The 16,045-nt window shown below is 38.3% G+C and overlaps 1 protein-coding gene across 2 annotated transcripts; it reads right to left on the reverse strand.

Annotated features, from left to right (window-relative positions):
• Nucleotides 1–336: 336 nt before the first annotated feature.
• LOC144661543 (uncharacterized) lies at nt 337–14,460 on the reverse strand. Of its 2 annotated transcripts, XM_078522349.1 has the most exons (4): nt 14,055–14,460; nt 3,045–3,177; nt 2,074–2,340; nt 337–1,100 (listed from the first exon to the last, which is right to left on the reverse strand). In XM_078522349.1, the coding sequence occupies exons 2-4, from the start codon at nt 3,079–3,081 to the stop codon at nt 589–591; spliced, it is 816 nt and encodes a 271-aa protein (XP_078378475.1). In that variant the 5' UTR covers nt 3,082–3,177; nt 14,055–14,460; the 3' UTR covers nt 337–588. The 2 variants fall into 2 exon arrangements, with proteins under 2 accessions (XP_078378475.1, XP_078378476.1); XM_078522350.1 differs by lacking the exon at nt 14,055–14,460 and having other exon boundaries at nt 3,045–3,551.
• Nucleotides 14,461–16,045: the final 1,585 nt, after the last annotated feature.

A 16,045-nucleotide genomic window follows, 5' to 3' on the forward strand; every position in this document is an offset into this window, starting at 1 on the left:
CCTCTCTCATCACGCTCTGGTCACGTGCTCCCCTTGGTCGTTTGTCGTTTCGTTCTGCCGGTCGGGTTTCTGCTATCAGTTATTTTGCGCTGTTTTGTTACACTTTACCGAAGCGAAAGTATGATTTTTGAACTATACCCATGCGAAGTTTTGGAGTGAGAGGATGAAATTAAAAGCAATTTTTTGGCTTGTTTTTGTCGAGCAGTGGTGTTTATCGAGCTTCGGAAGTGTTCGCCCTTGAATATATTTAGGTAAGGGTAAACTAAAATTAAAAATATCGGTTAAATAGGGTTTAAATGCTTTAGAACAGTCAAGAAACAAACCAGAGTCAGCATATGATGTTAAATGTGAACTTAAGTAGCTGTTTATTATATTTTCTTTCGATGTGAATTTTTGCTATAAAGTTTCATACAAATCCTTATAATTTTGACGCCGCCATTTTGACCGAGTTTTCAAAGCGTGAGCCTGGGCTCCCTGTGTTGAATCGAGCATTTATTATTGAAGTACAGTCTCCAACCTTCCTCTCTGTCAAATCAGAAGAAACAAGGAAGGGGACTTAAAAAGGTTCTAGACTTTTTTAAGGAATTCTCATATTCCTGACTCTTTAGCCCTCCTAGCCTGATTTTTCTTTGCTTCCTCTAGCTCCAAAGTAAGTCTCGTTTGGTTACCTTTGAGCCTCTTATATTCTTCTTCAAGTTTTTCTTTATCTGCAGCATTTTTTTTCATTTGTTGTCGTTCATACTCTAACTTAGAACTGAGATCCTCGACTACTTTATTTCCGAGGTCTGTAACTTGTTTATCAAGTATTTTTAACTTTTCATACTTTTGTTCCAGTTCCTGTACTCGTTTTTGTTTAATCTCTAGTTTAGAAGTAAGATTTTTTATTGCTTTTTCTTTTTGCTTGGATTCCTCTTGGAGTCCTGTTTGTTGTTGACCAAGTAGTTTTAGCTTTTCATCCTTTTGTTCCAGTTCTTTCTTGAGTAGCGTTGAGACCTTAACATGTTGCTGCTGTTCTTTTCTTCCATTCTGCTCATCTTCTATCTCATGATTAGAAGAAAAAATGGCGATTGTGTTTTTTTCATCCTTTACGTCCTTTGCACCTGAGTGAAAAGATTAAATCATTTTTAGGTCATAACGCTTGCTACGTCTCCTTTTAACTGGCGGCCCGTGATTATTAATAAATAAATTCTGGTCACTGAAAAAGAAGTCAGTGTCTCAGGTGGGATTCGAGCCCACGGCCTTCGGGTTACATGTTCACTGCTTTACCATCTCAGTTACAAAGCCGCGAAGGGAACAGCGCGTCAACGAATCCCATTTGATCTTACATGCGTACATGACGTTCCAGTTACCATAATGTCTGACATGTATTAACATGTAAGGAAAAAATAAACAAGGATGATTTTGTTTCGATTCTATGTCTGAACCATTCTCAGGCATCCTCAGGATGAGGATGATGGGGGAGGGGGGGGGGGGGGGTCATAACTACAGATCCGGAGCCGTTGCTAAGAGAATGCTAAAAGTGGTATTTTGTGGTGAGCCGCGATTTGAAATTGTTTCGTAATACTGAATGTGGCTTTTATTAGGGAAACACCTGGTTTGAGAACAAATATATCATCTGGCGTGTATATCTAGTGCCAGTCCCAAGCAGAGAGAATTACTACTAAATATATTTATGGTCCCGCCTCAAAAAAAATGTTTTTCCTTTCTACAGGAAATCTGGAACAAAAACTGTTTTGGACATCTCGGTCCCTAAAAGATATCAAAGGAGTATATGAATTCCAGAAAGTCATCAGTGATCAGGGTGGTAGCAAGACTTTTGCTACAGACGAGGCAAGATCTGCAATTGCAGAAGTTGTAAACTGCTTGATAGATCTGAAGGCATGCCCCATAAAATTTTTAAATCTAGCAGCTTTAAAAGGTCTTTTTTTTATTTTGGGTTAAAATCTCTAGTCGAGGCAAGTACTTCCTCCGGCCACGGTGACACATAAATAAATACATTGCAATCTTTTCTTAAAAGGCATGTACTAAGAAACTCATAATTGTCTTCAAATAGATGTATAATAAATTACATACCAAGCAGTTTTTGTGCAACTCTTTTATTCCCCATGTCCTTGAGAGCGTCTGCAAGACTCCCGACCGTAGCTGAACTTCCTTCCCTGTTCATCCACTCATAGAGCATTTCCCTGGCCTTCTCTCTACATAAACTGTAATCGGCGTTTATGTTTAGAAGAATTGCCCGTGGAAGCTTGAGCTTAATGCCTAAATCATGCCAGCATGTTCCTATATCGTCACATATTTCCAACACATGCGTTCCATCGACTTCTGTTCTTCTGGTGCATTCTGCGAAATAAGTTACACATTTCATCATAACTATAACAAAATTTTCGAATATAATTGGTTTTTAAAACGCCCTATTTTTCACCAAATGGGAGCTAGCGCAGCTCAACCGTCCAATAACAAAGTGTCCAATTACAAGGTGTCCAAAACAAAGTATGCGTGCTGCGCATGTGCGCCCCCTTTATCTGTTTTTTTTTTTTATTGTAACTGGTTACTCCTTGATATTCTTAAAATTTCCACTTTAATATTTTTTTGGGCATAATGACAGGATTTGCTTGTCTACAGTTTTCCTCGAATTTGTTATACTTATGATTAATTGATGATTAATTATTTGTCTTACTTATGATTAATTTGTTATCTCAGCTGATCACAGACCGAATTGGACTCCACTCAGTCCTGTTACCATTAAAAATCACAGTCAGGCTGGATAAAGGTCTGATTTTACTAGGCATGCATAATTAAACGGACGCTTGGACTACAAAAAAAGCCCTGCATTTACTAAAGGGGATTTATAGCTATGAGAAAAAATATTAAATCTACTGTTGATAATATTTTGCGGAAATAACATAGTGTTAAGGGTCTTCAGTGTTTCATTAGGGGATCATTGTCGAGAGGGAGGCCTTATTTTGTGAATTTTAAGATGTATAATATATTTTACTGTGAGATAAATAAATGATCATGCAAATAACAATTACAGTGTTGCCTACCAATTCTTTGTTGTATAGATGATTCATTTGTCGCCATCTACGCGGAATTAAACTTTTTCTCTTCCTGTCCCAGCCTTTTCTATAAATATATGAAATGTCTTTCGATGTTTTGCCAAGGTAAACGTGTGAATTCCTGCAAGTTAGAGCTGTAGTTAGCTAACACGGGGACATGTTAGTAGTACAAATGACGTTTGCGTTCTTCTTGGAAAATGCTTAGTAGAGCTTGCTAAGATCTAAAGCCATTATTCAAACTATCAATCAATCCCTTTTTTAAATATTTTTTTTGCCCCTTTTTTAAATATTTTTTACAACAGTGCGAATTAATTATTTGATATATACTTAGAAGCAGAAGTTCTCAACAAACCCTTTTTACGCTTACAAGGAGAACTCTTGTTACAACTTTGTTGATAATCTCATCTATCATTACAGGGCTTTATTTTATATTTAAGTCTATTAATTGTCTCTTTTCAGTCCCTCACAATATTTTCGAATCACTAATGACAAAGCTCTTAACAGTCATTGACTGAGAAAACCAGGCAATTTTACAAAAAACCGAAAGATGGGGGTCGGCCAATTTGCTTCATACTAACACCATAAATAGGTTAGGTGGACTTATGAATAAATGTACTAAACTTGGCTCCTTAATCGTTTTTGTATAGGAGATACAAGGTCCACTATTTATCACCCCATCAGGGGCTAGATTTGCCAGTAAATTTGACCCAAATTTGAAAACCACTATAAACTACAAAATTAAACGAACGGTATTTTTATTTTCTGTGTGGCATAAACAGACATAGAACTACTTGTAAAAATCCAGAAATGTACGAAACAAGCACAGGTGAGTCTACACCGTCCACGTTTTGAACACCTACATTTTACATTTTCGAATGAGCAAGATTTTGCCCATTTTCGAGTTCCCGTAGAACACACAACTATAACTGCAGAAATCATTGGATACCACAGATAAATGCTCTTACCTTCCCTCTATCATAAACAGCAATAATCTTTTTGGGCCATTGAAACAGCAAGATTTTAGAGCACCTCAATGTAGTTCATGTAGGCGATATCGTCTTCAACAACACACGAAGCAACCAATGTGTTTTTAAACCACTCCTCGAGTCCACTTTGAGTTTTTCCGAGGTTAAATAAATGAAATTGACTGAATTCCTTCCGAAATATATCTCAACCCGTCGATTATTCATTAAACAGTGAAGAAAACGTGAAAAACACGAAAATAACAGAGCGACGCCATTTTGAATTTGACAACTCCCAGGGGCCCGGGATCTAGCTTTTCTCCAGGAGGGTAGGGTGGGTAACATTTTTATTGTAAATACCTTCAACAAGCGTTTCACAATACAATACAATACAAAAATGTATTTTTTTATTATTATTTTACGTTAACTTCCTTACGACAATGCTTGTAATAACAACAGTTGCATACCGAATAACACTGGCCGTACAAAACTGAAGAACAAACAAAGCTTATTACCGTAATTCCGCCCTTTTAGATTGCTTTCATGTAGTTAACTGCTCCTACATAAATACTTTGATCGATCTTTTCGTAGACTGCAGTCAAAGTAAATGAACAAGCATGAAGTAAGGGCAATCGACAATTATGCTACGTTTTTACCGGCGCAAATTTAATAATTAGAGTTTGACTTTGACTGGCTGAAGCTTAAATAATTCTACAGTCAAAACGTGCGCTTTATCAGACCTAATCAAGCAATTGATATGGTATATATATCCTAAAAGGTTGGGACAGTCCGTTCAGTATAAATAAAATTAGTTTAGTTTGTTAAAATTGGTTTTCCACCTCAGCTCATCTGTTTATGAGTAAATCGCATAAAAATAAAGTATTGCAAGAAAAGTACCCCCCCCCCCCAAAAAAAAAAAAAAAATCATCACTTTTAATTTGCTTTGACTGATTGATCTCTTATGTACATGATAAAAAGCACTGCCGTTCTGCTCCATTTTCATTTTTTCATGTTGTTGATATTAAACGCATGCGCTCGAAGAAGGTGGTCTTCGACCGTTCATTTTATTTACTGATCTGTAACGTTAGAGAAAGTCATTCCTTGGAACAACTGCAGGTTTTTACGAGATGTTCGATTGGTCTCACATAAGAGTCCTTTCGGGCAATGGACCCATCAATCTCCATTCCATAGAGGTCACAAAGTTCTTTTAACTGTGCAATCTTAAATTTTGACTTTAACATGCCACGTTTAACTAGACCACAGATATCCTGACCTTTATATTCGATTGGATGTCGCAGGTCGACCTCTTCGTACACTGCTGTCTGCAATTCCTGCAGATGTTTCTCTGCCTCCCAGGCTTCAAGATCATTCTCATCGATATTTTCAGCTTCTTCAATTAGCGCGGTGGGTGCTTTACTCTGACGCTGCGCTGCTGCCAGTCTTGAGAAATAACTGCTTATTTGTTTGGCAGTTCGCCAGGATTCTCATTTCTTTTGCCACCTTTGTTGGATCATCTTTGTTCCCTATTTTAAATAAAACATATCGTAATGACATAGTTCAAACACAGTACAGTTAACTGTTTTGCCTCGCACTACAGTCATTTACAGTGTAATAAAAAAGAAGATCACGGTAGTATTGCAGAGGGCTGATTGTAGTATTGAAAAAAAGTCGTCGGCCTTCAGTTAATTTGTGCGTTTGTTTTTTTTCCCATTCACTGTGAGCAGCTGACAAAACGTCAAAAAGCAATTGATCTTTCTTTCACTTGAAAATAAACTTTTAAATAGTGTTGAAAAGAAAGGAAAACCAGGATAATTTGGAGGTTTAGGAATAAGGGATAATTCACCATATTATTTTAGGCATTAGGGATAAATTTTTTAATAATTAGTTAGGGTATAACAAAATAATTTTGCGGGTAATGAAATTCAAAATAATACTGGATAACAGCTTCGGTTATTTCATGGTTAATAAAAAAAACTGCCCCTTCACAAGAAATGTGCGAGGCGATTTGAACTACTCTATAAGTCATGGAACTTTCTTCCTTTTAAGCCCGGAATGAAGTAATCGCTTCAGCTACTCAAGATCGCCGCAAAGATCACTCATTACTGTTAATTGCTAACTAGACATACCTAGGTGTGAACATACCTAGGTGTGAACTTATTACCTGTTTCGACCCCTCTATTGAACTTTTCCACTAGAAACGTCTTAACGCCTTCGGTTGCTCTCTGACCCTTTCGTTGGGCTTTCAAAGCCCAACCCTGGAGTGGTTCTTTTCTTGTTGTTACGTGGGTACTTTCTCGTAGGTGCACTGCCTCTCTGGCGACGTGGGACGACTGTATTCCTGTGACCTTTTCTGCCCACTCTTTCCGTGCCAAGTCGTAAACAGTCTCCCTCTCAGTTACCCTTATATGCCGCCCAGTATCCATGTGTGCATAAAGATCCGCCTGTGTCTGAAATGTGGCCACGCAACCTTCCTCTTCGCACACAAAAATGTCTTGGAAACTGTTAGAAGGCTGCTTTTTTACCATAAGTCCTGGCTTTGACAATGGCGTTAGAGAAGTAAGTGGCATGACAATACAGAGATCTGTCGGACCTTGGAGGGAGTCCAAGCCCTTATCCCGGAGACAAGAAACTCAAAACTGAACAGCGCGCTAATTCCTTTCCATTCCATCGTTTTAGCCGCCTTTGCTAAATCCACTTCAGCAACTGCGTTCCTACACCCACGTACACCACCGTACGATTCCAAAGCCTCTTTCATGTCAGCTGCTGTGACAACGTCGTGCTTTTCGTTTACCCATCTTTGTATGTGACCTTTCATTGGCGCGATCTTTCTATCACATACGTCCTTCCCTGACTGTGGATCTGAGAAGTCATACCTTCGAATGCTGATGCCTGTCCTCTCTCCAATGGACTTCAGCGAAAGAAGCAGCGAGGCGTTATGGTAACATCCAGCATTGTCAGATTTCAGATAAGCCGTCTCTACATCAGGGTGCTCTTGTTTGACTGAAACAAGAAGGTGCTCTAGAATGGATGCCACGGAAAACCAATCTTGTGTGCAGCTGTCAAATAAGTGCACAACTGTTTCCACGTTGTATTCGTTCTCATCAGACTCAAGTATAACACAAGCAACATGCCAGCTCTTTCCTTGTTTTCCGTAAAAGTCACTCATTTGCTCTCTATATCGCTGGGGCAGATATTTCATTGCCCAGTCCATCGTTATGAGAACGCTTTTATCGTTGAGTGTACCAAGAGCGTCTTCCTTGGCTTGCTCTTGGTTGACAGTGCGAAGCATATGGGCTTTCCAACTACCGATTGCTTCCACTGCATGAGCCATATCAAACTTGACTTGACTTTGCTGTAGGTCGGTAAGAGTCAGGTTTGGAGAATTGATATTGTTTGTGATGTCAGATAAAACTTCATCTAGTTGACAGCATGAGATACAAGATGTATCATGAGTGTGATCACATTGATGGGCGAAGGCGTCGTTTTGAGGATCGCTAAGACTGTACCTAGTGCAGTGGTCTGCACATCTTTCATCGGGTCCGACGTGGCTCTTAAAGTCCGTTTTGAGGTAGCGCTTGGCTTCTTTCAAGATAACCTTCGCCTCTTTTCCCCAAATCGGGGAGGCACCACCTTCTTCAAGTGTGGTAACTACACTATGGAGAATTTCGAATGCTTGTGCCCCTTCCGTTAAGAAATAATCTAATCCCTGTAGCGACTTCTGCGTTGACGCAGCACACACTTCGATGATCCTATATAGTGTTCTTTCGCTGGCTGGCTCAAACACTGTTTCTTGACAATAAGCAATGTATTGCTTGATTATTCTTGAGGGCACCATTGTTCTTATCACATTTGGAATGGTGATTTTCTCACCAGAGTCAAGCTTCAGCACCTTAGTTCCATACGCTACGTCCTGTAAAAAGTTTGGTCTTGCAATGAAGTTGACGAAGTGGCTTGTTTTGGCTGGATCAAGGCATGTCCTTTTAATAGGTACTGGTACCACTGGTTGACCTGGCCCTTTTTCAGTAGCATGGCTGCGGGCTTGATCTATTTGCCAATTACTTAGACCAGGTATCATCTCTCTGAGCTCCTTCTTTGAAAAATGCTTAGCAAACATCGACAGAATTTGCAATCGAGTTTGACGACTTTCCGCTTCATTATACACCCCCAGCAAAATTGACAGTTCGACTTTGCTTACTTCTTTTCTGTCGTCATATTTGCCGTTTTCGTCCCGGTCTGAAGAATGCTTCAGTGCATCAAATACTTTCTCTTCTTGATCTGGTGCAATGGTTGTCAAAACAGCACTGAGAACTTGACGGACTTTCCGCAAATAGTAGGCTTTTTGTGTACTTGATATACTTTCCCAATTCGAATTGAGTGTCGATGCTATCGGACTAACCCTTCCATCTGATATATTTCCTACTGCTTCATTTAAGACTGCGCGTCTTTCATGCTGACGCTGTTCTTCATCGATCCAAAAACTGACATCTTCATCGTCTTCTTCGTTGTCGGCAACAGTACTGTCCAATGTGTATTCAAACTCGGAAGGGTTAGGAAATGACAAGTTAATGTTCTCTTCAAAGTCCAAATCAGTTGAGTCGAACACACTATATACCTTTACCGGAGTCTCGTCTTTCGTCACTGTACTGCCTTCATTTCTAGCGTTCTCTTCTTTACCCTGGATAGACACGAATAAAAAAATGTAATATTCAATAGAAAGTATAAACAGTGTGCGCGGCGCGCGTTACTAGAAAACGTTTTATACGGGGAGGCACCACGCCCTGAAATCCAACCCCTTACCCTATTATATACCATTTTGAAAGAAAAGGCACCTCTTTCGTAAACCTTTTATTGAAAAAATATACCCGTTCTATATACCTACATGACATGACATATAATTAAAACAGGGAGTTTTCGTGTCATTTTCATATAGCGCTTCGAAATATTTTATAAAAGGCAAATTTTAATGCCTAAACGTCAGATTTCCCTACCCTTTCAGACTTTACAGGCGGAGTCTCGCCGTATAGGTCTTAACAGGAAGTACCCCCATTCCCCCGGGGACTGAACGCTCGATTTTATTCTTTTCCTTATTTAGTCTTCAAAGTCTAAATCAGTTGATATGAAACTTCTATACTAAACTACAAAACTAGAAAACGTTTTATACGGGGAGGCACCGCGTCCTGAAATCCAACCCCTTACCCTTTTATATTCCGTTTTGAAAGAAAAGGCACCTCTTCCGTAAACCTTTTATTGAAAAATGTTCCCGTTCTATATACCTACATGACATGACATATAATTAAAACCGGGAGTTTTCGTGTCATTTTCATACAGCGCTTAGTAAATTAAAATGATACAGCCAGTTGCGTCAGTTCGAAATATTTTATAAAAAGCAAATTTTAATGCCTTAACGTCAGATTTCCCTACCCTTTCAGACCTTCGGGCGGATCCTCGCCGTGTAGGTCTTAATAGGAAGTACCCCCATTCCCCCGGGGACAAGACGCTCGATTTAATTCATTTCCTTATTTACTCTTTAAAGTCTTAATCAGTTGAGATGAAACTACCATTAACCTTTATTGAAAACTCATTCTTCCTTAGAGCACTGCCTTCATTTTCATCGTTCTCCACTTTCCCCTGAAAGAAACGAATAGCAATGTAATATTCAGAATATGTAAACTATTTACGCGTGCAGTTCGGCATCGAATGCACTCTTATCCATAAATACTCTGCTGTTTTTTGCAAGTGAAGAATTATAAAGGATTAGGTATGAAGGGCGTGGCATTTTCGATCCCCGGAACTAAAATATTAGTAGTGTAAGAGTCATTGTCGACGAGACCTCCCAAACAACTCTAGATGTTTCTTACCAAGCTTTAGGAAAAAAAGTAAAACATGTGCACATTGACACAGCATTTTTTGCTTTTGTTGGCGAAGAAGAAACCTGGAGGCTTGTTGTACTAAAAGGGGAATAATTACCCACTCCTCTATTCTGACTGGGGGAGGGAAGCAGCAAAACCCACCCTCAGTTAAAGGCTAAGTGGATAGCCGAGGAGCTTCGCTTTTATGTTTGGCAAAATCTATTTATATTGCCGAGTGCTATCAAACTTTGTATATTATGCAGGGGAATTAGCGATGTCATTTTAATTCAAAATATTCACCTTGGTCTCTTCATTACTTTTTGAATGGGCTTTTCGGCATGTGTTACACAGTGCTGAAAAAAGAAAGATGTAAACGTATTGATAAGGTTTTCTGAAAAACACGACGGCAAGCTAAACATGTTGGTTTCAATTGGAATGCTACACTTTCTACACTGTAAGCAAAACACCGTGTAAATCTAATTAGCAAAGATTTTCAAACTGATAAGCAGCTATATATGGAAACACACTAAAAGAATGAAATAATTAGAACGAATATAATAATAGTATTCATTATTTCTCTTGTGAATCTTTCATGAAAAATCCAACATGTGAAAAGCTGTACTAAATAATAATTTTATTGTACTGTTGTACTTACCGGAACCGATTGGCACTGAAACATGATACACCTCATAGATTTCCTCTGACACCTGCTTGTTTACCCGGCGAGGATTTTTCAATTTTTTCGCTTCGCCTCTATGAGATGGGTAACAGCAACTGGATGACAACTTTTGGTAATGTGTCTGTCAGTTCGTATCGGTGCTTTGGACACACGGTAATCCTTCCTCTCTCTTCCTTTGACAGAGAATGTAATCCAGCGCGATTGAGAATAACTTCACTCTCTGTGATCTGTGTACCAACACCACGGCTTCCACTGACACCCAATTTAGTTAGATATTCGGTTGAATCCTTGCTACATGCTTCTAAAGGAATTACATGAAGCTCGGTTGGAGCGTATGGTGTTGCACCGCACACACTGTTTTCATTTGAGAATGAGCAACTCATTTTCCGTCGTACATTATATTTCAAGCTGGCTATGTAGATAACATCGCAAAACCTGGTGCCTGTATGACGCGTTGATGTATGTATAAAAATATATATACACGGTATATATATAGGCCTAAACAGTACTGTCTGCAGTTAAATATAAATATATATATTTATTTAACCGGCTTTATCAATATAAAATAAGTAGCTGTAAAAAAATATAATTGGCACTGAAGAATCTGCAGAGCAGACGGATGGACAGAAAACAAACAAAAACAAAAAACAAAAAAGCAACATATACTTTATTCAAACTCGTTCGTAATTTTATTATTTTATTGAAATATATTTTTTAATTGCTGTCATAGTATAAAACTAAATAAACAAGCTACTCCCTTTGTAAATAGCATAAACGTTGATTCGGCCCAATGCTAGCCCCTCTAACCCACCTGTGATACACCTGTTAAAACAATCACCCACCCTACCCTCCTTGGTAAAAGCTGAATTCCAGGCCCCTGCGAGTTGTCAAATCCAAAATGGCGTCGCTCTGTTATCTTCGTGTTTTTCACGTTTTCTTCACTGTTTAATGAATAATCGACGGGTTAAGATATATTTCGGAAGGAATTCAGTCAATTTCATTCATTTAACCTCGGAAAAACTCAAAGTGGACTCGAGGAGTGGTTTAAAAACACATTGGTTGCTTCGTGTGTTGTTGAAGACGATATCGCCTACATGAACTACATTGAGGTGCTCTAAAATCTTGCTGTTTCAATGGCCCAAAAAGATTATTGCTGTTTATGATAGAGGGAAGGTAAGAGCATTTATCTGTGGTATCCAATGATTTCTGCAGTTATAGTTGTGTGTTCTACGGGAACTCGAAAATGGGCAAAATCTTGCTCATTCGAAAATGTAAAATGTAGGTGTTTAAAACGTGGACGGTGTAGACTCACCTGTGCTTGTTTCGTACATTTCTGGATTTTTACAAGTAGTTCTATGTCTGTTTATGCCACACAGAAAATAAAAATACCGTTCGTTTAATTTTGTAGTTTATAGTGGTTTTCAAATTTGGGTCAAATTTACTGGTAAATCTAGACCCTGATGGGGGTGATAAATAGTGGACCTTGTATCTCCTATACAAAAAAGATTGAGGAGCCAAGTTTAGTACATTTATTCATAAGTCCACCTAACCTATTTATGATGTTAGTATGAAGCAAATTGGCCGACCCCCATCTTTGACTGCCTGCCTGGATTTCTCAGTCAGTGACTGTTAATCGTTTTACAGACATTCATTGAAAAAATATATTTTGATTTTATTAAAAATATATAAATCGATTTTGCAGTTTTAACAGCAATATATCTTCTTCTTATCTTCTGTGGCAGACTTTAAAGCTAGGCACACACTAGGGGATCAGGCGCAGGAACTTGTCGCAGGGACTTATCCCTTAGTGTGTACCACACAGAAATCTACCGATTTGTGGAACTATTGGTCCCTGCGACTAGTCTCAGAAATCAAACCAGCCTAATTCGTGGTCCCCGAAGCAAGTCCCTGCGACTAGTCCCCAAGTGTGTGCCGACCTTAAAAGTCAATTTGTGAAAATGAAATGCAATGGACAAATAAAAACAAACATGCTCCTGGGTCACGTACACTTTTATAATTAGCCCCAAACGTGGCGATTCACATATAATGTTGTATTGACCCGTACTGGACATCGTTTGTTGGGCATTATTCATTCGTTCAGTAACTACAATCTGAAAACTTAGAAAGTGGCAAAGATCCATACTTCGATCAAACTTTCACAAGCGAAGATTATTCATGAATTTCGTGCGGTATAAATTTCTTGAAGAGATCAATTAGGGTCGAACCAAAGAGTCATTATGAATTTGAGACTACTATTATGGAGACCTATGGAGGGAAAGTGAAAGGCAGTTGTGTTTTATTAACTGTCAAGTTTCTAACTAATAAATGATCTCCCATCTATTGTGCTACATGAACTGCCTAAATGTAACCACATCAGAATTAACAACTGACGTTCGATTTGCTTAAAGGTAGCCGGCATCAGTCTAATTAAGGACCGCAAATAAATGCGCAATGCCAACTCGTGTCAGTTTCCTTGTTTTACTGATTATGCATAATGAAGTCATCAAGCTATATTTATCGCAGAAATGATGCTCAAAATGAATAAATGGTATTCCTCTACAAGAGACCACTTTCATAGAGGTCCATGCATGACAAAGTGATGCACGGATATTTATGTCAAGGTTGACGAAGGTATATTTGTCTCATGAGACTAAACCCAGTAAACCATTGAGCTTTTCCCGTGATTAAGTAATTATTCAGTATCGAATCGAATTGCTAAACCTGAAGGCTGAGTTAAAGTTCTGTGTTTAAATTTGAGCCCTGTAGACTGTGTCTAAAAGGCTCAATACTAGTAACAAAAGTCCTATTTGGATTATTATTCAGTTTATTCATGCAACAAAATGTTCCTTGTATTTCACACTGATAACAGAGGGCATGAGACATGCAATACATTCCAAGATTTCCGGTTTCTACTTCTTAAGGCTTAATTTAAAAGAAAAGCTAATAAATTCCCCAGGGGGGTACTCGAAGTATACATGTCGGGGGGGGTCCGACGGAACTTCATATTGCAAACCCAAAAAAATACACAAGCCTAAAATTTTAGACCCAAAAAAATACCTGGCATCAAAATTTCCAACTCAAAAAAATTCAAGACTTAAATACCTCAATACTGATTTATTCAATTAAGCAGAACTTTCTAATGCACGTCGCTGAAAAAAGTTTGAATGAATATTTTTCTGATCCACTGATCGCAACGAAAACCTGAAACGAAAAGTTTGCTCGGAGATAAGACCCAAAAAAATACACGTAAGACCTAAAAAATACGTGACAGATCTCTTGACCCAAAAAAATACCAAGCGTATAAATTTTCAACCCAAAAAAATACGTCGGACGCCCCCGTCATGTATACTTCGAGTACCCCCCCTGGGATAAATTCCCCGTTTCTTTGAAAGATAATCAAGCGAGAAGGACCCAAAGAAACGTAGGAAGACTGCACGTCTGTTCAGTCCGTCTCGTACAGATTCTATTAAATGCAAACTGATTTAAACAGATTGTCGAGCTGACTCACCTTGCTAACCTTCTAAAGAATTTCTGCACTGGCTCGGTCGATAGTTGTGGTAAATTTTCTCTTTAAGACATTTTCATACCAGGCAAATCAAAGGCATCAATCCGGCGACAAAGGCAACTGAACGATGATAGTCCAAGCTGCTTCAATTTGCATATGGTATGGGGCTATGGCAACTAAATCATATTGACGTCACACTCAGTTAGTTAATCGGGTTAAAGAGTACAGCAAACATTTGTTTCCACCGGAAACCAGACACCGTTTAATTGAGAAAATACTGTATGTCGCTGCACAACGTTTAGTCTGATGTCTTAAATAATGGACAAGGGACAATAAGGGAAGACTATTGAACGTTTGGGGTAACTAGGGCACTTTCACGAATAGCGTGCATGCGCCAACGTGTAAGACAAGTCACGTGCGTTTCGCACAAAAGTTAAATAATTTGTCAATTTATCAATGTAACTTAACAATTGGGCCATTTTCAGCCGACATCAGGTACCGGGTCATTTGTCACGAGAGACGATCAATGCAGAAGGCAAGCTGGTTTGTCACAAAATGTGTAAATGCCCTGCGTCTGAATTTTAAGAAAACATTAAAACTGGCTGAAGATCAACGTGGCTTATTACAAGAGTTCTTGCTCTCGTCCTATTCTTGCTTGGATTATATTCCTTGTAAGATTTCCATGATAAAAAAAAAAGTAAAATAGCTTTCAGGATTTTTATTTCATTATGATTTACTGTATTACACAGAACATAGTATTTTTATACAGGGTATTTTTGAATGTTTATTTCTGTTCAACTACAATTCATCTCGAGCGTAAAATGAAAAACTAAAACTGAAACTTAAACTACCGTAGACTGTTTCCAGAACAAATTTGCGAAAAAAATTAAATTAGGCAAAATGTCTTCTTCAGAAGCTCTGAAGTCACTGAATTGGCTCCCTCTGGCTGGAAGACGTCTTTCTCACCGATGCACAGCCGTACAAAATGCAATCAAAGGAGACATTCCGCAACATTTTGAAAGTTTTAAATCGACATTAAGAAGTTTACATGGCTACAACACTAGACATGGATACCTAACTAGACTGCCTAAACCTAAAACGGAAAGCGGAAAGAGAGTATCCTACTTCCGCTTTACAAATGACTGGTTGTCTCTTCCAGAATTTTTAAGAAAGCCGATGCCATGCGAGATTTTTAAGAAAACCCTTACAAAGTTCTTACTGGATAAACATTTTAGACTATGAACAAATATTTTTAGTTGCACAATGTTATATAATGTTAATAGATAACTATTTGTAATTGTTTTTTTTTAGGATAGTAGGTAGTTATTTTATATTTTAGATCTGTGACATTTGTACTTCCTTTTAGATTTTAATACTTTTTTATTTCCCATTTTTAACCTTAGTTAGTAGTATCTTAATTCTTGTCCTAGTTTTTAATCTTAGTTAGCATACAACATGGGTTTTGTCTTTTTATTGTATTTTAGATTTTAATGTATTTTAATGTTTAACATTTATTTTCTCAGAGGACCCTCCTGAAAACCACCCCCTAGGTGATTGGAGGCCTCCTCTTAAAATATTATTTATTATTATTATTATTATTAGTTTAGTGAGTAGACGGTAAATTAAAAAATATACAGTATGTGTAAATTATCAGGGTGGTAAAGTGGTTATGCGTGATTTGAGCAAGAGATAGCGCGTGACACGTGAAAACGGCTCCAATCAGTGGCCGTGATCCGCGAATTGCCAATCCAGTATAACGCGTGATTACCTCATTTTGAAGGTTGTGTTTCGTGATTCCGGCTAAATGTTTGTGAAAACCGAAAGTAGAATTACCTACACATTAGTCATTTTAAGGTAGTGAACCAAAATTGGCAAATGACACGAATCATGAAGCCAAATGTGAGACGTGGTCGCCGAAATAAAAGCAATAAAACCCTCAACTTGTCCATGTTTTTATACTCTAGCTCAACTCGACCTCGTGGTCAACTACATCA

The sequence above is a fragment of the Oculina patagonica genome, chromosome 7 (assembly GCF_052425735.1).
Source record: "Oculina patagonica isolate OP01 chromosome 7, crgOcupat, whole genome shotgun sequence".
NCBI lineage: Eukaryota > Metazoa > Cnidaria > Anthozoa > Scleractinia > Oculinidae > Oculina > Oculina patagonica.

Excerpts from the sequence above, each read along its gene's own strand:
- LOC144661543 (XM_078522349.1), bottom strand. The coding sequence starts at position 3,081 with ATGGCGACAAATGAATCATCTATACAACAAAGAATTG. Across the intron at positions 2,341-3,044 it reads ATCTATACAACAAAGAATTG|AATGCACCAGAAGAACAGAA; the intron begins GTAGGCAACACT and ends CTTATTTCGCAG. Across the intron at positions 1,101-2,073 it reads AGTTGCACAAAAACTGCTTG|GTGCAAAGGACGTAAAGGAT; the intron begins GTATGTAATTTA and ends CTTTTCACTCAG.